At 37.5% G+C, this 22989-nt stretch overlaps 2 protein-coding genes across 3 annotated transcripts; one reads left to right on the top strand and one right to left on the bottom strand.

The window, feature by feature from the left end:
- Nucleotides 1–644: 644 nt before the first annotated feature.
- RPS27A (ribosomal protein S27a) lies at nucleotides 645–3370 on the top strand (the record flags this gene model as incomplete). Its single annotated transcript, XM_084235680.1, has 5 exons — nucleotides 645–692; nucleotides 1089–1143; nucleotides 1568–1653; nucleotides 1990–2121; nucleotides 3197–3370. The coding sequence occupies 5 exons, from the start codon at nucleotides 645–647 to the stop codon at nucleotides 3344–3346; spliced, it is 471 nt and encodes a 156-aa protein (XP_084091806.1). The 3' UTR covers nucleotides 3347–3370.
- Nucleotides 3371–3841: 471 nt separating this feature from the next.
- Nucleotides 3842–22083, bottom strand: MTIF2 (mitochondrial translational initiation factor 2; the record flags this gene model as incomplete). 2 transcript variants are annotated; one of them, XM_084235286.1, is made up of 13 exons in its annotated part: nucleotides 3842–4237; nucleotides 4744–4884; nucleotides 6896–7060; nucleotides 8918–9058; nucleotides 9725–9977; nucleotides 10135–10339; nucleotides 11696–11820; nucleotides 14177–14316; nucleotides 15872–16048; nucleotides 16964–17124; nucleotides 17567–17738; nucleotides 21372–21483; nucleotides 21862–22083. In XM_084235286.1, 13 exons carry the CDS (start codon nucleotides 22078–22080, stop codon nucleotides 4065–4067), a joined length of 2184 nt encoding a protein of 727 aa, XP_084091412.1. In that variant the 3' UTR covers nucleotides 3842–4064. The 2 variants fall into 2 exon arrangements, with proteins under 2 accessions (XP_084091412.1, XP_084091411.1); XM_084235285.1 differs by having other exon boundaries at nucleotides 21372–21480; nucleotides 21862–22080.
- Nucleotides 22084–22989: the final 906 nt, after the last annotated feature.

Below are 22989 nucleotides of genomic sequence, written 5' to 3'. Positions count from 1 at the left end.
GCCCGGCTCTCCGGCCTAAGCTTCCCAGCTGCGCCCTTCCTACCCGCTCTCGCCCTCCGCTCGCTTCGCCCCTCCCCCTCCTCACCTTAAGCCCTGACACCAAACAGACTCCAGCGCTGTGGGGAGTGACTAGCAACCGGGGAGGGGTGTGGAACTGCATCCTGGGACGAGTAGTTCTAGTGACAAGAAAGCAACTGGAAACTACAACTCCCAAGAGACACTGGTCCATTTCCTCTTCCCACCCCCCTCGAGGCTCCCCCTACGTCACCCTGTTTTAAAGACCCTCCTTCGCCGCGTCGGCTGTGTGGAGGAAACTCTTTTAAAATGGGCTAAGTTGTCTGAATCTACTCTTTCGAGAGCATTCCGAAGGCGAGGCTGCGGGGCGCCCTAAGCTCACGCCTGGCCCGGCATGTGGCTGGGCAGCCGCGGAGGCGCGTCAGGCGTCTGGCGCGGCCGCCTCAGGGGCGGAGCCCCGGCGGGAGACCCCGCGCGCCGCCCGGCGCTCTTCCTTTCCGCTGCGCCGGCCGTGGTGAGTGCGCGTGCCTGGGCCGCTCCGCCGCCCGCGCCCGTGGGCCCGGTCTGCCGCGTTCCCCGGCTGACCCGTGTCCTCCTTTCCCTCACCCTCAGGTGGACCCGCCACCAAGATGCAGATTTTCGTGAAAACTCTCACGGGGAAGACGATTACCCTCGAGGTGCGGACCGGGCGGCGTGAGGAGGCCCGGGCCTGAGCGGGCCGTGGGCGGCGCGGGGCGGCCTGCTGGGTGCCGTAGCCGCGTTCTCGCGTCTGGGATCCGAAGCCTGGCGCTGAGTTAGGGTGGTCTCCTGAGCGGGGACCGGGAACTGGCTTTCGATGGGCAGAGGCCGGGGTGGGCCCGGCAGGAGCAGGCGCCGGTGGCGGGAGGCTCGCACGTGGGGCCGGCCGCCCGCCCAGCCGGGGAGACACTAGTGCTCGCGGTAGCAGCCCGGAGTTTGTCCACCGAGTGAGCGAGCGGCTCTCACGGGGTTTCGGTTCCGAAGTACCGTCGAGATAAATTATGGGTATATTTGTTTCTTAGTGTATTACTAAGTTTGCATTTTAAAACTCGTAGGTTGAACCCTCGGATACAATCGAAAATGTAAAGGCCAAGATCCAGGATAAGGAAGGCAAGTAATGATTTCTAGATCTGAAAGAAAAAAATTCTAGCGTCTCCAGCCTGCTTGCAGGCACTAGACCTACCTGCTCTGGTGGGTGAGGGGAAGGCAAGTTGACAAAATGAAATGCTTTTGCAATGACAGAAGTGACAAAAGATGATGCGCAAGGAACCAAGCTGAAGTCCATTTTACTCCAGTTGTGAGTTTGGTTAAGCTGCTTAGTTCCCACACTAATTTCTTCTGCAAGATAATTAACGTTAGTAGATATTTATTAAAATTAAATGAGGTTAAAAAGTGTAAACTTGTAAGTCCCTGCATAGCCTAGAGTAGGAACTCAGATAAAGATATGGTTCAAGATTATTGCTTTGTAAACCTTGAGTAAATATGCTTGTTCTGCTGTCATTTAGGTAGGTTTTTTTTTTCCCCCCTCCACCAGGAATTCCTCCTGATCAGCAGAGACTAATCTTTGCTGGCAAACAACTGGAAGATGGACGAACTTTGTCTGACTACAACATTCAGAAGGTCTGTTGGAAAGAAAGAACAGCCCTTCAGATTTAGGAAATTTTACATAAAGCACAAAAATGGGGACAGTGACAAGATTTCTGGGTGACATCTATGCTAACATTTGAGGGACATTGCTTTAGTTTTTCATTCTGATTTTATAGATTGCATCCTCATGATGTGATTTAATCTCCGATAATCTAGCAGTTAAAAGATCAGCTAGTTTCACTGCCTTCCCCCTTCCTCTTATCTCTGGTATTGTGTACTACTTTTGCCTGATGCTGGTGGTCTGTTCTTGATGGAGTACTAGTGTTGATGAAATGAATTTAAGAGCCTGTTTTACTCTTTCACTAATAGGAGTCCACTCTTCATCTTGTCCTGAGACTGCGTGGTGGTGCTAAGAAAAGAAAGAAGAAGTCTTACACCACTCCCAAGAAAAATAAACATAAGAGAAAGAAGGTTAAGCTGGCTGTCCTGAAATATTATAAGGTGAGCTAGTTTAAATCAGGAGAAAACTGTTACTGAAAACTTAATTTTTGCGGTGACTTCTTGGCTTTTCTTAAGGAATAATTTGCCTCAACTGTCCAGTATTACCTGGCTTACATGAAATGTTCTTGATATTTGAATTTTTTTTTTTTTGTAACATTGGTTTATAACATTGTGGTCTCAGGTATACATCATAATTTGACATCTGTCTGATACATCCAGTTGACAATTTGAATGAGTTTTACATATGGGGTTAACATTAACTGTTCTGAACTAAACCTCTGATTTTGTGGGGATTTTAATTTTTTTCTTATATTGTTTTCTTACATGGTTCTGCCACCATATCACCTGTGAACCATTGCCATATTCGCCTGTGGGCTTCCCATCCCTGTTTTGACCCCGCCCACCCCCCCGCCCCCCTTTTGCTATATACCTCGGGTTTATGGTCAGCTTGCTAGTTTTGACTTTTTCTTGACATTTTTGTTTGGTTTCTCTATATTCCACATAAGTGAGACTATCTGATACTTACTTTTCCTAGCATGATTACCCTTCCAGCTCCATCCATGTTGCCACAAGTGGCATGAATTTCTCTTGATAGCTGAGTAATATTCTGTTGTGTAAATATGCTACAGCTTTTTGTGGTCTATTTTGTTGTTTCCATATTTTGGCTATTGTAAATAGTGCTGCAATAAACATAGGAGTGTAGTACAGATTCCCTTTTGAATTAGTGTTTTTGTGTCCTTTGGGGTAGATTTCTAGGAGTGGAAAGGGTCGACCATCGGGTCAATCCATTTTTAGTGTTCTGAGGAACCTCCACATGGTAAAGTTCTGATTTTGAAATTAGGTCTTAATTCTAGTTAATTTACAACGTGGTTCTTTCAATAATGAGCAAAATGTCCCAAAACAGACACTTTTTTGTTGTAATTACAACAGAAGATTATGAGGTTTTGGAATGGTCTGGTTTATAAGCACTAAAAGCTACCAGCATTGTATAGTTTAAAAAGTTAAATATTTTGAGTCACTAAGCCTTTAGAATATGTTGTAGAATTATCTTAACAGCAGGTTTGTACTTTTTTAGGTGGATGAGAACGGCAAAATCAGTCGCCTTCGTCGGGAGTGCCCATCCGATGAATGTGGTGCTGGAGTTTTTATGGCCAGCCACTTTGACAGACATTATTGTGGCAAATGTTGTCTGACCTATTGTTTCAACAAACCAGAAGACAAGTAATTGTGTATGGCTTCATAATAAATGACATTACAATTTAATGGCTGGGTTTTATTCCATTAATTGAAGGGTTGTATTTAAGCATCAAATTGACGATTTAACACCAGTTTTCTAGATAATAGGCCAATTTGTATTTTTTAACATTGTGAGCCAGATAATTGTTATGGGGTCTGTCCTGTGCATCATAGGAAAATGAACATAATCCCTGGTTGACACATTTCATGCCAGTAATAAACCACCCCACCCTGAGAAATCACTGACATGTATGAACTAGTGTTAATTATTTCATACACAAGGGATTGAAATAAAGAGTGCTTAATTTAGCAATTCAAAATAACATTCTGTGTCCTGGGGTGATTAGGATGGAATGTTTGTAATCTAACACAAGGTGATACACTTCTTGTGTTATAGTGATAGGGGAAAATACTAGGCAATATTTGCCATATTGTGCCTCTGGGGCTCACTGCAGAGAGTGGATTGCTGCTCTTGATAACACTTTTTAAAGCATACAATTGATGTTTATTAAACTGATTATTACATTCAATGATAACACCAATAACAATTCTCTTTACCAAACTGTTCTTTTTGTGCCGGGATTTCTAGTTGAAGGCATCCTTAAGTTTACCATTTCTGCAGCATTTTGACAGAGTATTTAGCCACTATGACCAGTATTGTTAAATTCATACCCCCAATAAAGTAAAACATCTAGTCATTTACAATTTTAAAATCCTGGATCCCAAGACGTCTTGGTTAGAACTTCCTTTTCTTCATAACACACAATTTCATCTCCTATTTTAAATTCTATCGTTTCTTCATCCAAACTGAGACCACAGTCCATTCCAGTTTTGATGACTGAAACATCATCTTTATGGTGTTTCAGCGAGGTTAATGAACCTTAAAAAAAGATGAGGTTGATAAATTCAGCAAGTGAGTACCCCACTATGTGTTGATGTCAAAAATTACACTAAAATGTTTTTAAGATTTTATAGTCCTATAATGTTAAAAATGATGGGATGAAATGCATTCAAGGTCAAAGAAAAGCAGAGTTTGCTGGGAATAAGATTTGTAGATACTAAATCTCCCATTTTGAATGTAGACAAGCTGCTGAGGACAGAATTGTATTTAAGGACTTCTGTGAGATTTATCAGGATAAATGCAGAAGGCAAAAAGTCAGGATGGGAGTAAACAAGTACATCAAGTGTAGGAAATGTGTCTGGAAAGGTATCTTTGGACCAATTTACAAAATCAGATTCGGGAGACACAGGAGACATCAGAACTATTGATAGGAAGACCAATTCTGGCCTGAATAGGGAAATGGGAGTGAATAAGAGATTTCAGATGGTTACATGAGATCACTAGGTTTTGGTGATAGGAAACAAGTAGATTTTGATATTGCTTACCTTTCCAAATTACTTGTCTGTTACGGATTAATTTAAATTTTTTTTGTTTTTCTAACTGTCCCTTATGGACTCTGCAGCCAGCCACAGGAACTTTTTTCTTTCCTTCTGTTACAGAGAAGGTAGCTAGTATAGAGGCCTCACCTTTAAGAAAAAGAACATATAAGTATATAGCAAATGAGAATCAGATACACATAATTACGTTCTGCAGGTGAAAAATTTACATTTTTTGGTGGACTAAAGGGCCCTAGAAGAGCTAACAGTTGATAGGACTAGTAGTATTACTGTCTGCCTCATGAAAATCTAGTTTTCATTTGTCCCTCAAAATATTTTCTTGAACAGATCATCTGTTGTTAGATTTATTTTTTAATACTATCAATGGTGATTTATATCCACTTAAGAGTACTAATTCTGCAACTCAGTTTAATTTTTTTCACTGAAAATTAAATTCCAATAATGAAAAGGTATGTACCAGTTTTCCTAGGGCTAGTGTGTTTTTTGACTTTTGCTAGTCCTAGAAAACCAAGTGACTTCCAGTTTTCTAAACTGCTCTTAGCATAAGAACCTAAAAATCTCTGTATGATATTTAGAAAAGTAAAGTAAATCTGTGGACCAAAAATTCAGTGTAAGACAAATCCAAATTAAAGTACATTCTACAGGGACCTCCCTGTTGGCACGAGGGGTTAAGATGCAACCTATGAAGCTATTCAAGGCCACTGCAGCACGAGTTCGATCCCCAGCCAGCCAGAGAAGCTACTCACGTCGCACAGCAGATTTCTCATCTCTCCCACTGCTCCCCTCAGCAGTATACTTCAGTCCATATGCCTGTTCTGTTCCCCACTCTGTCTCTGGTGAATCCTCTCACCCCCCGCACCTCTGGCCTGTACCCCAGTTCTTGTATGCATAAATAAATAAATCTTTAGAAAAAATAAAGTACATTCTACAAGTCACTGGCCTATACACTTCAAAAATGTCAAAGTCAAAAGACAAGGACTGAACTAAATGTAATTTATGCTGAGTTAAGGTAAAAGTACATACCAATGAAGTGCATTATTGGGAAACAATGGATAAAATTTGAATATGGAGGGCCTCCCTGGTGGTGCAAGGGGTTAAGTCTCAGCACTATGAAGCTGTCCCCGCTGCAGCACAAATGCAATCCCCAGGCAGGGAACTGGCCAACATGGCGCAGCAGACCTCACCTGTCTGCTCCCCTCAGCAGTGTATTCCCGTCAATACGCCTGTTCTGCTCCCCACTCTGTCTCTGAATCTTATCACCCCCCGCCATACCTCTGGCCTACACCCAGATCTTGTATGCATACATAAATAAATTTAAAAAAAAATTGAATATGGACTGGAATATATAGATTAGTACTGTATGAATGTTAAAATTCCTGAGTTGTATTTGTTCTGTGGTTTTATAAGAGACCATCCTTGTGAGTAGGAAATACAAGCATTTAGTGGCAAATGGACACAATATGTCAAAATAGCCCAGAAAAAAAAATTGTTGTGTGGTTGGTGGGGGATAAAGACAAATGGAACAAAATGTGAGTGATGGAACTGGGTATAGGCAATTTATATGGGAGGCAGTTCCTTATACCTTTCTTGTAATTTTTCTGGAAATTTATAATGATCAAAATAAAAAGTTAACAAAAAAAATCTGCACTTGGGAAGATGAAAGAACAGATAAAGGATTTAGCCCATTATAAATAATTTAGCCTTCAATTTGGATAATGGATATACTAGAAAGAGTATTTTTTGATTAATATTTAAATGTAAAATGAGTTTTCTTTTCATGGTGGATTTCTTTGCTAGCTCTAAGACAAAATTAATGGCTTCTTCCATGACATTGTTAATAATTTAATACCTTACATCCCACTCTTTGTATCATAATCACTTGTTTATATATAAACTTGTCTTAATTGCTTCTGTATCATCAGGCCCTTAGCACAAAGTGTTAGAAAGAGCAGGTTATTATAATACATATGAAGTTACACTGAATTCTCATCTATAATAGTCATTTTTTCTAAAATACAGAATATGTATTAGAATAATGAATATATTTCAAAAGTGAAATACATCTCTTAAACTTGCTTTCAAGTGTGGTTTTTAGCACCTAAGATATTAATGGTTATGGGTAACATTCAATAAAACCCACCTACTGGGTATTCCTCCATGGAGCTGGGCAATCTGCTGCTCAGTTCCTCTTGTAAATCTTCAATAAGACGGTAAATGATTTTGTGAAGTTTAATTTTTACTCCTTTTTTTGCAGCCGACTGCTGGATAACATTGCCTGCGTTTACATTGAAACCATATACAACACCTGGTAAACAGAAATGGAATCAATAAAAGTAGCACAAATATTCCATTAAACAATTTGTTTTCAAGCAGAAACTCAAATCTAAATTATTTTTACTTCGATTGGGGTCAAAATAAGGGGGGTGCAATTGTATGGGGAATATACAAATTAAAAAAATGTAAAAAATAAATAAGTTAAACATTAAAAAAGTATTTTTATTTACTTTTATATAAATTAAAAATAAGTATGGAAGATGAGAAATTCTTTTTGCCATGGAAACTAGTAAATTTGCAAATTAATGAAAGAATTCTCTAAATTCTAGTATGGTTCATTTAACAAGGAAAATTTCTTCATAATTTTAAATCCCCCATTTAAGAAATGTTATTTTAAGTGCTTATAACATACAAGGGAGTTAGATATTAAACAAAGTTATTTTTTACAAAAGAGAAATAAGAAAAAAACAAAAAATGATCAGGGCTGAAATATTACATTTTTTAAAGTAAAAATTTTTATTATTAAATTATGATCTTATTGTCTACAACTTTTACAGTATACTCTCAGGTATTCAGTTGGCCAGAAGAAACTCAAAAGTCACTATTTAGGACCTCCCTGGTGGCCCGAGAGGTTAAGTCTTAGCACTATGAAGCTATCTGCTGCACCTGAGTTCAATCCCCCGCCAGGGAGCAAACCTACATGGAGCAGCAGACCTCTCCTGTCTCGCCCGCTGCTCCCCTCAGCAGTGTATTTCAGTCCATCTGCCTGTTCTGCTCCCTGCTCTGTCTCTGGTGAATCCTCTCACCCCCTGCATCTCTGGCCTGTACCCCAGCTCTTGTATGCATAAATAAATAAATCTTTAAAAAAAAAAAAAGTCATTATTTAATAGGTAAAGTTCAAGGATTATTTAAGAAATGAAAAAAGGTGTAGATGTTATCTCCCATCTCGCTCCTGCTCCCATGCAAGGTATTTTATAAATCCAACTTTCCTGTTCTCCAAAAAAAAAAAAGAAAAAAATGAAAGTTCTATGAGCCTACCCATTTTGCCAAAGAACAAATATTGTATTTAACTATAAATACCTTGGGGAGAAATAAAGTAAAAGCAAAACTTTCTTGCCTTTTAACAAGTGAAAAAAATTAATGCAAATAGCTTAATCAAGAGAACTACCTCATGATACTATCTATGCATTAAATTACAGCATGGTCCTAGACCAGTCAGTGTCAATAAAATGCTTTGAATTAACCAACATTATGAAAATACTTTTTCAGTTCAATTCTAAACAAGTCAGGTCATGTGTATCTCCTTCCTAAATGATTCATTCATCACTTAGTATTGTGGTCTTTGCTAAAGTGGCAGTTGTGAGTCCCCTTTTTGTGTCATTAAGTGCAACTAATTAAAAACAGCCCACCTGCTTTCTAGGCATTTAAAGCTAAATGGAGCTTCTAATCGAGAAAGATGTGATTTGTAAAATTACCAATGAACAAAAATAGACAGCCAAAAGTAAAAGATGAATGAAATACTGACTAGGCTGGTTATGTATTAGAAACTTTCAAAAATTTATATGAAAGACAAAATAACTAACTTGGGAATGGTTGAGGTATTGAGGTGACAATAATGTCACCTTCAAGAAAAAAAATAAAGTAACATTACAGGGGCTTGAAACAGCTCTGCAAGGTTGCAATACAACAAGGAAAACTGAAAGTATGGCTACAATTTTGCACATACCATTTAGCCTCAGTTGCTAGCTGGAACTTGACTGCAACAGGAAGGATGATGCTGGTGGGGTATATATCAGATGTGACTAGCCAAGCAATAAAAGAAAGAAGCATATGGTTCATGGTGTGTTCTAGGAAACACAGTTTAAAAAATGGGAAATGCAATCCTTACCATGAAAAGTCTCAGCAAGGTTAACATCATTTTCACTAATATCACCCACACCAAAATGTACTAATTCTAGTTCGCATTCATGTGACGCGTCATAGGTATCCATAATGTCCAAAATGGCCTCAACAGAACCATCAACATCACCTAAATGTAGAAAAAGTTTAAAATTACTGGTGTTAAGAGTTAAGCATTAACAAACACAAGGATGATAATAATCTACTTAAAGCCACATTAAGAAAGGCATTTTCCACTAAAACCACTTTTACTTAGTATGAGCATTAAAAAAAACTATCTATTAAAGCATTATGAATCAAGTATAATGATTACAACATAATCAGCAAGAAAATGTTTACCACCAAATCTCCCTCAAAATACCAAAATAGGGGCCTCCCCGGTGGCGCAGCGGTTGAGCGCTGGGTTGCGAAGCTGCCCGCAGCCTCTGCAGCGCCGGTTCGATTCCCGGCTGCTCCCCGGCCACCGGAGGAGGGTCCCACATGGCGTGCAGACCTCTCCTGCCGCCCGCTGCTCCCCTCAGCAGTGTCCTTCGGTCCTTCTGCCTGCTCTGCTCCCCGCTCTGGCTCTGGTGAATTCTCTCACCCTCCCGCGCTTCTGACTGTACCCAGTGCATGTATAAACAAAACAAACGAACAAACAAATAAATAAATAAATAAAACATGCCTCTATTAAAAAAAAAAAAAAAAAAAAAAAAACCAAAATAGTTTTGGCTTAAATCTAATGGCCCAAATTAATTGTGAGAATGAAGAAATATATATATTCCAAAACTGAGTTGTAAAATCTTCTCAAAATCACCTTTAATAATTATAGGAAGTACATTTAAATCTCTTTCTCCTTTCTCTTTTGGCTTTAAGGGTTTTTGTTCTTTTTTTTCTTGGTACTTTAAAAATGACCTCTCCTTCCAGTGCAAAGTGCCATACTTCTCACGGGCCTTCCGATGGGCATCTTGGTGTTCCTTTCGCTTTTCTTCTATTTTCTTCAGATCCTCTTTATTTTTCTCTTGTTCTTGCTCATACTTCCTCCAGTCAACAACTTCACGAGCTCTTGGCTTTATAGGGAAAAATGGTCATTAGCTAAATAGAAACTAATACCTGTTTGGTTAGAAGCTTTGTCTTTCCCTTCCACTAACTTAATTTATATATAAAACCACTAATTTTATAAGTTTGAGAAACATGTATTATCTATAGAAATTAAATTTGACATACCTCAGATTCTACTTCAAGAATTTCATCTCCTGCAGAAGGGAGGTCTTTCCATCCTACAATTCCCACTGGCATGCTAGGACAGGCCTCACTGATTGCTTTTCCATTTTCATCAAACATTAATCGTACTTTTGCCCAACTCTTTCCAGCAATCAGAATAGAACCTTTTCTCAGTGTTCCTCTTTGAATTATAGCTGTAGTGACAGGCCTAAAATGAAAATTAAAAAATATATTCTTAGTGTCATAATCAGGATATAACTTTCTTAAGTAGAGCAAAAATATCCTTATGAGATTTAAAAAAACACAGGCTTATTTTCACCACTTCAAGCATTTTTTCATAGTATAAAAACACTTTTTAACGCTAGCCAAAAGTTGAAAGCAATCCAAATGTCCATTAAGGAAAGAATGGATAAAGAAAATGTAGCATACATGTAATATACTACTATGCAAGATTTAAAAAGGAAATTCTGTCACGTGCTACAATATGGATGAACCTCTAAAACATCATGCTAAGTGAAATAATCAAAAATGGCAACTACTGCACAATTTCACTCATATAAAGTATCTAAAGTAGTCAAAAATCATAGAAACAGAAAATAGAAAGACATTCTGGGGGATGGGGGGGGCGGGCAACCCACTAACATTTGTTTTGCAAGATGAAAAAGTCCTAGGGGTCTGTTGCATAACAATCTGAATACCCATAATGCTATTACCAGACTGTACACTTAAAAATGGTTAAGTGGTAACTTTAATATTATATACCTTTTATCCCAATAAAACAAAAAAACATTTCTTGTAAGTTTATGGTAGTGGAAGTTTCAGAGAACTTAGTGTTCTGACAAAATCTTAATCCCCTTTCCATAACTAACTTTGCTAAGCAGTGAGAAGACCTCTTATGCTGAAAAGGAAGAAAATGAAAGAAGAGAACACTATTTCAAAGACCTTCTTATATATTAATGAGTATGAATTCAGAATTTTCTCAGTGCAATAACTGCTATTTCATTCCAATTTATGTTAGTCTATGAGAATTTTACTAATTCAACTAAGTCAGTGGGGCAAATAAACAATTTCAACTACTTAAGCCATCTGACTACTAAATGTATACAGGCAGTTGGTATAGGCTACAGGTAATAATTGTATTTTTGTGTTCTGTGTGCTCATGCAAATATCATTCATGGGCTAAAAATAACATGCAATCAGGGCCTCCCTGGTGGCACAGAGGTTAAAGACGCATCACTATCAAGCTATCACTAGCCACTGCAGCATGAGTTCGATCCCCAGCCAAGGAGCTAACCCACATGTTGCAACAGACCTCTCCTGTCTTGCCCACTGCTCCCCTCAGCAGTGTATTTCAGTAGATCCACCTGTTCCGCACCCCACTCTGTCTCTGCTGAATCCTCTCATCCCACCATACCTCTGGCCAACACCCCAGTTCTTGTATGCATAAATAAATAAATCATTTTTTTCAAAAAAGACAAGCAATCAAAATAACACACTGTTATATAATGAACTCATAAAAACATGGAACAAAATTATTAAAAAGCAGACATTTTAATAGTCCTACCCTCTTCCTTTGTCTGTGAAAGATTCTATTACTGTTCCTTCCACTGGACCAGTGGGATCTGCTTTCAGTTCTAACATTTCTGCAAGAGCAATTATTGCCTCTGCCAAAGCCATCAGATTATCACCCTTTAACAACAAGAAAAATATACATTAATAAATATTACTTTCTTTGTAAATACCAGAATGAGAAAGCCTATTAATCCTTGACAGTAGCATTATATTTTTCTCTGGGAGAGAAGGAAAAAGGAGGGAGGGAGGGAAAGAAGGAAGGAGAGAGGGAAGGAGGAAGGGAGAAAACTTGATCCAAGGACAGATCTTACCAGGAAGAATGGGTACTTTCTTTTTTTTAAAGGATGGCTACTAGTGGTTCCTGTTAATACCCTTTTGACAAACACATGCTTCATTTATTCTCCTTCCTTGCATCTGTCTCTACAACTATGTTTTCTTTCTTTCACTTTTTTCACAATGCCACTTTACATTTGAAGTTCTAAGCCATTGAAAAAGCTTTCACATCTATTATTTCATTTGAGCCATTCAAGAATCCAGTAAAATAAGTAAATTAAGCATTACTTACTCTCAGATAAATGAGGAGAAAAAGCACTGACTATGCCTAGGTGCTAAGCCATACTCTTAACTACCTAAGCATGCAACTATGCATAATCACTTCACTGCTCTGGATCTGCATTCCTCAACCACAAAATGAAGGATCTAGACTAGACGATTCCTTCACCTCAAAGGATATATTTATTATGCTTCCTCGGGCTCCAGTGACATAGCTGATGACAGAACCAGAACTGATAGGCAAGGGATTTTTCCATTCCACTGTCAGCTAAGAAACTCCTCACATTTGTTACAGAGTTTACAATAACAAAGACTACTGTAAACAAAACTGCTACTTTACCTACCCTTCTTCTTAGGTCTACTATTTATTCCAATTTACAAAATGCTGCTCAGAAATGCAGAGTTGGTTTTGTCTCTTTGCATGAAGTAGTCATTTACCTCTACTTTGGAAAAGGTCTCATCTTTTCTTGCCACTCTCCCAGGTTCCTATATTCTCTGCCATGCCTCCAAATTTGCCTAAACAGTTTCCTATTTACTATTCATTTGATGGTATCTGAGTAGAAAAGGTGGTCCCATCTTCAAATGTTTTAATATTTAACCTTTAATATTGCTTTCAGAGTATAATCAATGCATAATAGAAGATTAAGAGGGCATTTTACAAGTTTCACAGAAAAAGAAGCATGGCTTCACAAATAAAGAGGCATGATTTCTAAGCATCTTGGAAATAACAAATTTAAGAAAAGATAAAATGAGACTTAATTGGAGGCAGTAAACACATATAATACCATCGCTTCAATGACTAGTTGGAAAAAATTCCGTATTTTGAGAAAACAATGGAATATGGTAAGAATGGCTAAAAAATAGGCCTCCCCTGGTGGCGCAGTGGTTGAGCGCTGGGCTGCGAAGCTGCCCGCAGCCTCAGCAGCGCCGGTTCGATCCCCGACCACTGGCGAGGGTCCCACATGGTGCGCAGTCCTCTGCTGCTGTGCCCACTGCTCCCCTCAGCAGTGTACTTCGTCAGTCTGCCTGTTCTGTTCCCTGCTCTGGCTCTGGTGAATTCTCTCACCCTCCCACGCTTCTGACTATACCCCGGTTCTTGTATAAATAAATAAATCTTTAAAAAAAAAAAAGGATGGCTAAAAAAAGGAAACTTACTGAGCTTGCGTTTTTTAAACAGAAAAAAATTGGTAATTTACATCATAAAATTTATAGCAATTTAATTATAGAAATATTGATTTACTCAATAACAAATTGAACCCAAATGACTCTTTGTATTAGTGAAATTTTTGTTTAAATCTCTCTCAAATGCCTTAAGACACATTCTATAATTTTTTTCTATAAATGGCATAAAATATAAGGATTTTTTACTTACAATTAAATTTCCCTTCTGCTTAAAGCTGTCTATTACCATATCTACATATCATTCAGGATTTTCTCTTTCATTCTATCTCATAAGAAAAGCATTACAGGGGCTTCCCTGGTGGCGCAAGGGGTTAAGTCTCAGCACTATGAAACTATTGGCAGCCACTAAAGCACAAGTTCGATCCCCAGCCAGGGAGATGACCCACATGGCGCAGCAGATCTCTCCTGTCTCGTATGCGGCTCCCCTCAGCAGTATATTTCTCTAGATCTGCTGTTCTGCTCCCCACTCTGTCTCTGGTGAATACTCTTCCACCCTTCCCTCCTCCCCACCACACGACTGGCCTACACCCCAGCTCTTGTATGCATAAGGTTTAGGCCCAATTACCCACTAGTTGGCTATATAACCCTGGTTTGAAGACTGGACCTAATTTCTAGTCTGCCAAGCCAGGATAGTGGCATCAGCATTACCTCATACACAGAGAACTAAAAAGTAGAAATTATGTATGTCAAAACAGCATTTACATCTGAACATACTCATCTCTGAGGAGCCTGAATTTACCGTAAGCGCAGAGACAGGCACTGCTTGGACATCACCTCCATAGTCCTCACAAACCACATCATAGGCTAGCAGTTCTTTTTTTACTTTTTCAGGATCAGCCTCAGCTTTGTCACATTTATTTATGGCAAGGACAATAGGAACTGAAAGAGACAGAGTTAAGAGTGTAGATGATGACAACTTTAATTCCACAGTGAAAGATACAAATATTTTCTGACTTTCTCTTTACTCAATGGATGTACTTACTGGGTTTACTTACTGTAAAACCATTTTAGGCCCACCCTATTTTTTGCTCTCTAAAAAGGATTCCAGAAGCCAGATGTCCAAGTCTTTTTTTGTAATTATAAGCTGATTATGTATTAAAAATAAACAGCTAAGATAAGAAGATGAAATAGTATTTTGGGTAGCAGGACACCTAACCCTAAACCTGAAAGCAAGGTCAGCAACTACACTGGAGATAATCTCCAGAAAAAAATCAGAGGAGTCAAATTCAATTCTAATACCACTAGATTATTTGCCTTTTTTTGCAGGCGCACTTTGTGAAAACCCAACATGTCACCCAGGGGTGAAACTAAGTATCATTGTAAAATATCTTTCAGAATTTACAGAAACTGTTTTTTCATGTATTTAGTTTAGTGATTGACACATAGTACATTCTCAATGAATGTTTACTCAATGAACCAATTAATTTTATACTTTAATGGTTATTACTAAATATATACCCACCCTCTCATTAGAGATAGCACAAAATTCTAGGAGGTAATTGTCTGGTCAGGTTTCACCAATTCTTCAATTTTTTTCAATTATCAATGGAATGGAAATTGAAAATAAAAACAAAAAAAGCTATGCAATCCACAACCGACTATTATGAAACAGTACATCCCATATTTATAAGTTGGAAATTAACAGGAACCAGGAGAACAGCTATAGAAAGTATGATGCAAGGGATTTATCCCTCATATTTTGTTTTTATTTAAATCCCTAGAATAATTAGTCCCTTTTTCAAAAAGCAGATAAGAGAATTTAAAAGGAAAGTGAGTAACATTGGAAACTAAAAGACCAGATTCCAAATGTGGACATGCTGCAAATAATCCTAGCTGCCGGGGGTTCTTTCTCTCTGGGAGGTAGTTGTCATGTTATGACATGAAAGAACTAGATCAATGATGTTCAACTATTTTTTTTTTTTCTGGTAAACAAACCTAGGAGAATATGATGCACTCTATCAAGTACATTTTTTCAAGACAACAGTATTTTCTCAGTGGATGTAGAATCATAAGAGTAAGAATGAGGGAGCCTCCCTGGTGGTACAAGGGTTAAGTTTCAGCACTAAGAAGCTATCAGCAGCTGCTGCAGCACGAGTTTGATCCCTGGCCAGGCAGTTGACCCACAGGGCGCAGCAAGACCTCTCCTGTTTTGCTAGCTGCTCCCCTCAGCAGTGTATTGCAGTAGATCTGCCTGTTCTGCTCCCGACTCTGTCTCTGGTGAATCCTCTCACCCCCTGCACCTCTGGCCTGTACCCCAGTACTTGTATGCATAAATAAATAAATCTTAAAAAAAGTTATATCTGCAGAATTACAAACCTAGTATCTTTGAGTCTCCTCTATAAAACAATCTGGGACTGTTATGAGCTACTTGTAAAAAGATCCTTAAAAATAAAGTTACTTCCTTCCTAGAACATATAAGTCAGCCACACAGTACCTTGAGCATCTTTTGCATGCTGAATAGATTCTATAGTTTGTTTCATTACACCATCATCTGCAGCTACAACCAATATGACAATGTCAGTGACCTGGGCACCTCTGGCTCTCATTGCTGAGAATGCAGCATGTCCCGGAGTATCAAGAAAGGTTATTTTTTCCCCAGAAGGCAGAGAGACTGTGAAAACAGAAATCCAAGAACACAAAATATTCAAACATGTAGTTCTATAATATGAAGGAATATATGTAACATTATCAAACAATAATTTTCTAAAATAATTTATTTCTTCCATTAATCTTAATCAGAATAATAATCATCATTTCATCATGAAAAGTGGTAAGTGGGAAATTTACAGTTTTCTTTACAAATAATAATTTCAAATTAAAATTCTTCATATTTCTAGGATATAACTATACTCATAAATATACCAAAGGATATCTATTCTGGAGAACACACCAATAATTGTAAAGGCACCCACATTAGCAAATATCAGCTGCACAAAAGCTTTAAGCAACAAAGGCAATTCAGTATACCGTTAGCAGCTGAGATTTAAATCCCATAATGTTGGGTTTAAATCCTAGCTTTATCGCTTACTGGGTATACGTATACCTTGAGCAAGTTAATCGACTTGATCAAGCTTCAGCCTCCTCATCTGTAAAAAGTAACTATCTACTTGATAAAGGTGTTGTGAAGATAAAAAAAGATAAAGCAGGTAAGGTGCTTGGAACAGTGTTGGGCACAGAGTAGGTGCTCAGTAAATAATTATTTAATTATTATTAGTAACATTATTACAACCTAGCATTGAAGAATTTCAGGTTCACTAAACCAAACTAAGAATGGGGCTAGAATAAGGAAGGTAATGTAATTTCTTCTTTCTGTAATTTCTTCTTATAGAATGTACAAAAATAACCTTTATACCCCTATTCTCTACATTTCATCAAACCAGAGAGACTAGTGGAAACAGAAATCCAAGAAAACAAAATATTTGAAGCTTTTTACCTTCCATTGAACTTTGAATGAGTATTTCATATTACAACACTTTAAAAAAAAGAAGGGTTCCCAAGTATACTGTAAGATAATTTGTGTTCATACCAAGAAAGGCACCAATGTGCTGAGTGATGCCTCCAGCTTCCATTGCTGCCACTTGAGTTTTTCGCAGCTTGTCAAGTAATGTCGTTTTCCCATGATCAACATGCCCCATTATAGTAACAACAGGGGACCTTGGGGTTAACAAAGCCGGATCTGCCTGGGGCCTACAATTAATAGCAAAGGAGTTTCGTATCTTAAATATCAGAAACACTTTATACCCAGAAAATTGGTTTGCAGTTGTCACTGTGAGCTACCATTAACAATAAAACTCAATATTCAGCTTTTATTAGATAATTATTTTCCCCTTCTGAATGCATAATCACATGACAAAATATACAAGACTGCCCATCTATAATTCATCTCTCATAAGAACAAGCAGAACTGAACCAAATTTTAAAATTCAGGATCAATATACACACTTCACAAACTATTAACAGTTTTATAATAAATATCCTTTCTGATCCTTTAAACACACTGAAGAAAGGTATAACCTATATTCATACAACAGTTACACTGTAAAAGAAATTTTAAGGCAAATCTTTCCATTAAAATGTGTGAACAAAATTAGGTGGTCTCCCACCCCCAATATATATGATATAGTTTTACCTTTTTACAGCATCTTTATTTTCTCTGACTTTGTCCTCTTTTAATTTGCTCCATATTAACTTCATCCCTGCCTTCTTTATTACTTCTTTGATCCAGACTTCATCTAAATGTGAGTCTGCTTCTAGTGAGTCTATGTCAACCTTAGTATTCATTAAAGCTTCACATATATAATCTGGTTAGGATAAGATAAAACTTTTTAGTGCCATGAATTAAATGTTAAAGAAAGTGATCTCTATTAGAAAAATCTATTAAACTAGTATATTCAATGAGAGAAATATATACAGAAAATAATCTTTAAAATATGATCATTTATATCAACTGACATTTCTGCACATTCAGAAATATTTAAATACTTATTTACCTTCTGAAACATCAATAAAACACTAAACTGTATACTGTACACACATAGTATTGAGTAGTTTATTCTAGGCTAGTTCTTTGGTAATTTGTAGTTTGATGTCATGCACATACAAATTTTGTGTACATATAGTCAATTCCCACTATTTGCTATAGCAATGTTCTATAAATTCATTCAGAATACTGAATTAGCAAATACTGAATGACTGTTCTGAGGGAAAATGCAAAGTAAGTTCCTTCTGTTTTTGGCCACATTTTATCAATTGATAAATTTACACCTTATTTTCTGTGCGTCTTTTAAAAAGCCTTTTGATTCACTAACTTAAACTCACAGCCAATAGCAGTATAACTAATGCTTGAACAAAGCGTATCTAACACATGTTTTTTCTCTGTCAGGCATATTATATCCTTTTTACAGCTGGTAATACTAAGTAGCTATGTTAAAGAGTCATTTTAATATATTTTTTTTTAATTTTCTAGAGGCATGTCTTATTTATTTATTTATTTATTTATTATTTGTTTGTTTGTTTGGTTTATACATGCACTGGGTACAGTCAGAAGCGCGGGAGGGTGAGAGAATTCACCAGAGCCAGAGCGGGGAGCAGATCAGGCAGAAGGACTGAAGTACACTGCTGAGGGGAGCAGAGGGCGGCAGGAGAGGTCTGCGCGCCATGTGGGACCCTCGCTGGTGGCCGGGGAGCAGCCGGGGATCGAACCGTCTGCAGAGGCTGCAGGCAGCTTCACAATCCAGCGCTCAACCGCTGCGCCACCGGGGAGGCCCTAAAGAGTCATTTTAAATAGCAAAAACGCAAAACAAAAAAATGTGACACTAAATAAACCAAAAAAAAAAAAAATACAAGGACAAGTGTTGCCTTGTTCAATCTTAGTTAGGAATATGTGCAACTCAAAATTTTCATGACTTTCTGATGTCTGGAAGTGACTATATTGGTTTTGGGGTTACAATACATTTTAGAGAATATGTGAATTTGCCAATATGGAACTTCCAAATAATGAGGACAACAGTATACACACACACACAAAGAATATCTCAGAATACATGCAAGCACAATTAATTTGTGTTTATCTTTTTAGAGTATCCAAAAGTCTTGAAACACAAGAAAAATATTCATGTGCAATTCTTTTTTTCATTTTATTTAATATGCTGTTTTTACTTCAGTCATTTTTCCCTGTGAATAACAAATGTATTTGTGATAGTGAAATAAGTACTTTTGTTTCTAGACTTTGAACTACCCTATAATTTATATTTCAAGAGACATATAAGTAAAAGCCATCATCAGGTAATCAAACATTAAAAGAACATTCTTTTCTGGGGCCTCCCCTGGTGGCGCAGTGGTTGAGTGCAGGGTTGAGAGGCTGCCCGCAGCCTCTGCAGCGCCAGTTCGATCCCTGGCCACAGCGAGGGTCCCACCAAAAAAAAAAAAAAAAAAGAAAGATTCTATTCTGTAGTATGCTGATAAATGTTTACTCACAAGTCTCTCCCCCCAAAAATCTGATTTATATACTGTCAATCAACTTCCATGGTACAAGTATTCCCACCAGAGCTGATTTCAAGCAACCATTAAGAAGTCACTAAACACATATAGGTATAATACGTATAAATAATCTCAAGGACATACATAATTACTTATTATTTAAACACAGTAAAATCATTAGGAAGTGAAGAGTTTTGATCTGTATTACCACTGTTTGTGATATTTTTTAATGGTTGCATTAAATAACCAGTTCACATAATTCTTTATAAGTTCAACTGGCTAAATTGATACAAGTCAGTCCTATCACATAATAACGGAGAACACACATTTTAAGAATGAGAAAGTGGGGGCCTCCCTGGTGGCGCAAGGGGTTAAGACACAGCACTATGAAGCTATTTGCAGCCACTGCAGCACAAGTTGGATCCCTGGCCAGGGAGCTACCCACATGGTGCAGCAGATCTCTCCTGATTTGCCCACTGCTCCCCTCAGCAGTTTATTTCAGTACTTCTGCCTGTTCTGCTCCCCACTGTGTCTCTGGTGAATCCTCTGGCCCTGCCTGCACCTCTGGCCTATACCCCAGGTCTTGTATGTATAAATATATAAAATACATCTTAAAAAAATTCTAGTTCTTCTATAATTTACAAAATAATAATTCTTGAGAGGTAATTGGGCTGTGGGTAAGCGCATGTGCTCTTGGAGCCATGCTAATTGGGTTCAAATCCTGGGTTCACATACTAGCTGTGAAATCAAGGGCAATTATTCATTTTTTTTATGTTTTAGTTTCTCAACCTAAGTGAGGAAAATTATCATACCTACTTCAACTATAATGAGAAATATATGATTAATATAAGTACTCAAATAACATTTCATTATAGGTTAATAGGAAAAAAAGAATCCCAGCTGACATTGAAGCTATGACATTATCAAGGACCTGGTTCCATTATACTTCACTTTCCTTAAAGTCACAGTTTCTAAGAACCTATAAGGATGTTAAGTGATGACTTAGTGTAACTATGAAGTATTAGTACATAGTAACATCTTAATAAATTGAGTTAATATTATCTTTTTCCAAATATCTGTTTCATGTCACTTTATTTTGCTATAACAGCTTATTTATTACTGAATTTTAATGTCAATTTATATTGAAAATTCAAATTTTGCTTCAACAATCCTAAATTGGCAAAAAATATATCAACGGTACAGTAAAGAAATAAAAAAGACAATTATGATATACATTTATAAATATTAATACTATCATTAAAAGTTGTCTTTAAGGACCTCCCTGGTGGTGCAAGGGGTTGGGAGGCAACCTATGAAGCTGTCTGCAGCCACTGCAGCATGAGTTCGATCCCCGGCCAGGGAGCTACCCACATGGTGCAGCAGACCTCTCTGGGCTCACCTGCTGCTCCCCTCAGCAGTGTATTTCAGTCTATCTGCCTGATCTATTCCCAGTCTGACTCTGGTGGCTTCTCTCACCCCTATACCTCTGGCCTGTACCCCAGTTCTTGTATGCATAAATAAATAAAGCTTTAAAAAAAGTTATCATTAAAAGTAGTTATTACTACAAATATTTTTGCAGCTGGCACTACAGATACTGTCAAAATGAGTGAAAAAAGAAATCAGAAAATTATAGAAAAACAAAGGCAAAATAAATGAGTATAAATATGACTCAGTTGAAAAGTACTCTTTGCACTTATTCTAATAACCCATAAAATTTCTGAGAAAAAAGATTAGTTCAGATGAAATTTTTTCTTTCATTAATAAAATCTCTGAAAATATTATTAGGCAAAGAGCCACAAAACTAGTCAGGGTTTATTATTTCAAGTGAACCATAATAGAACACCTTTATAAGTTGTCAGCCTGATTTTCACCCTTGAATGCCCTAGTCTCATTGCAAATAAAATGCCCGGTATTTTTTGTTCCCATATTTTTCCTTACAAAATTATTTATCTTACCTATGTCTTTTTCCATTGCTCTGGCCAGATCCTCAACAGTCATTCCAATCCACACCTCTACTTCCTTTTTAGATTTTGTTGAAGATAATTGAGATTTTCGTGACCTTTCTTCCTAATAAAATTTCAGAATACATAAAAAAGTAAGAAAAAACTTTAAGTTTTAAATTTAGATTTATTCTGGAATATCTATCATAACCATGCCTCCTAATTGCAACTAACACTGCCATAAGTAGTTAAACCTTAAAATTTTAAATTCTGTATCCTCAATTGACTGTTACTCACTGATTTCTAAGTAATAAAATTAATCAGCATTGATAAACAACTAACTAGACCTTATCTTCTTTACAAAGATTAGCACTGTGCTGTAGCGTAGTATTAGGAATATAGATCTTATAAGTGACAAAATACTAAAAATAGATTTCTACTTATGGTTCCAGGCATTTTCATCTCAGACCAGATAACACAGTAACTGATAGAAATCTATAACTACCTTCTTTGTTACTAGAAGCCTATACTGAAATAAAGCAGTCCTGATGAGTGTGTATGTTTGCCAGGGCCAGGCATACAGCTGAGCCTGCCGCACTCGGTAAGCAGGTGAAAGCACATGCCTCTGGTGTGCTAACATTCTTCTTTGAGCAGAGCTGTGAAGGTGCCTACAGACAGTGTGAAATCGAAGCAAGTTCTCCAACTTTAGTATCTTCTGGTTCATATTTCTCCTAGAGAAAAAGGTTTTAAAATAATATTTTGGTTAATATTGAAATAAATAAATATTAATAGGCTATCTACAACGTGCAAAAAAAAGTGTTAAAGTTAGAACAATGAGTAAAACTATGTTCCTGCCTTGAAGGAGTTCATAGTCTAATCAGAGAAATAGAATTTCACACTAAGTAGTCTCTAGATTTAAGCTACGGTTACTACTAATGTTCCCACTATGTTAGAACTGAAATACAATGTCAAACTTATAAGTTGCTCTATTTCTCCTCTTGAAACATCAGCTAACCAAATCACAAGTCACAACTACGGTGATTTTCCTAAAATGCAAATTTGAACTTACCACCTTTGCTCCTTTCACCCTCAAGCAGCCTCCTAATATCCCATTTAACATACAACCTCAAAACATGCTATGTAAGCACTCATCTATCCTTCCTCACTTTTCCTTTTAGTATTATTTCCCCCTCACTCCTACCTTCCAAGTTTTTGAACTTTTGCATATGTGCTCTTTACCTGGAATTGTTCTTTCCTCAACATTTTTCCCTCTGCACAGGTTTCCCCCAGACCTCAATGCTTTAAGAGTGGGAAGAAAGCACCCAATACACAATTGTTAAAATAATGCCTTTTGAATATTATTCTTGGAATGAAAGGAACTTATTGAGAGAAAACTGCAACAGACCTCAGTAATAGAATTCAGAACCCAGTGGTATATTTCTTTTCTTCCTGGGTCTTTTATTTTCTTTGCTCTCAGGACTGTAGTCCTACAACTTTGCTTTTCAGCTTTTAATGGAACAACTAAAATAATACAAGGAATTCATGTTTCTTCCTCAACAAACATTTCTAGAGCACCATATTCCAGGTAATGTGCTTGATGTTTTTACTCAACTTTAATAAGCCGAAGTTCCTT

The sequence above is a fragment of the Talpa europaea genome (assembly GCF_964194135.1).
Source record: "Talpa europaea genome assembly, chromosome: 6".
In the NCBI taxonomy this organism is placed as follows: Eukaryota; Metazoa; Chordata; class Mammalia; order Eulipotyphla; family Talpidae; genus Talpa; species Talpa europaea.
Note: the sequence above shows the minus strand (reverse complement) of the source record. Positions and strands in the feature narration are given on the sequence as shown.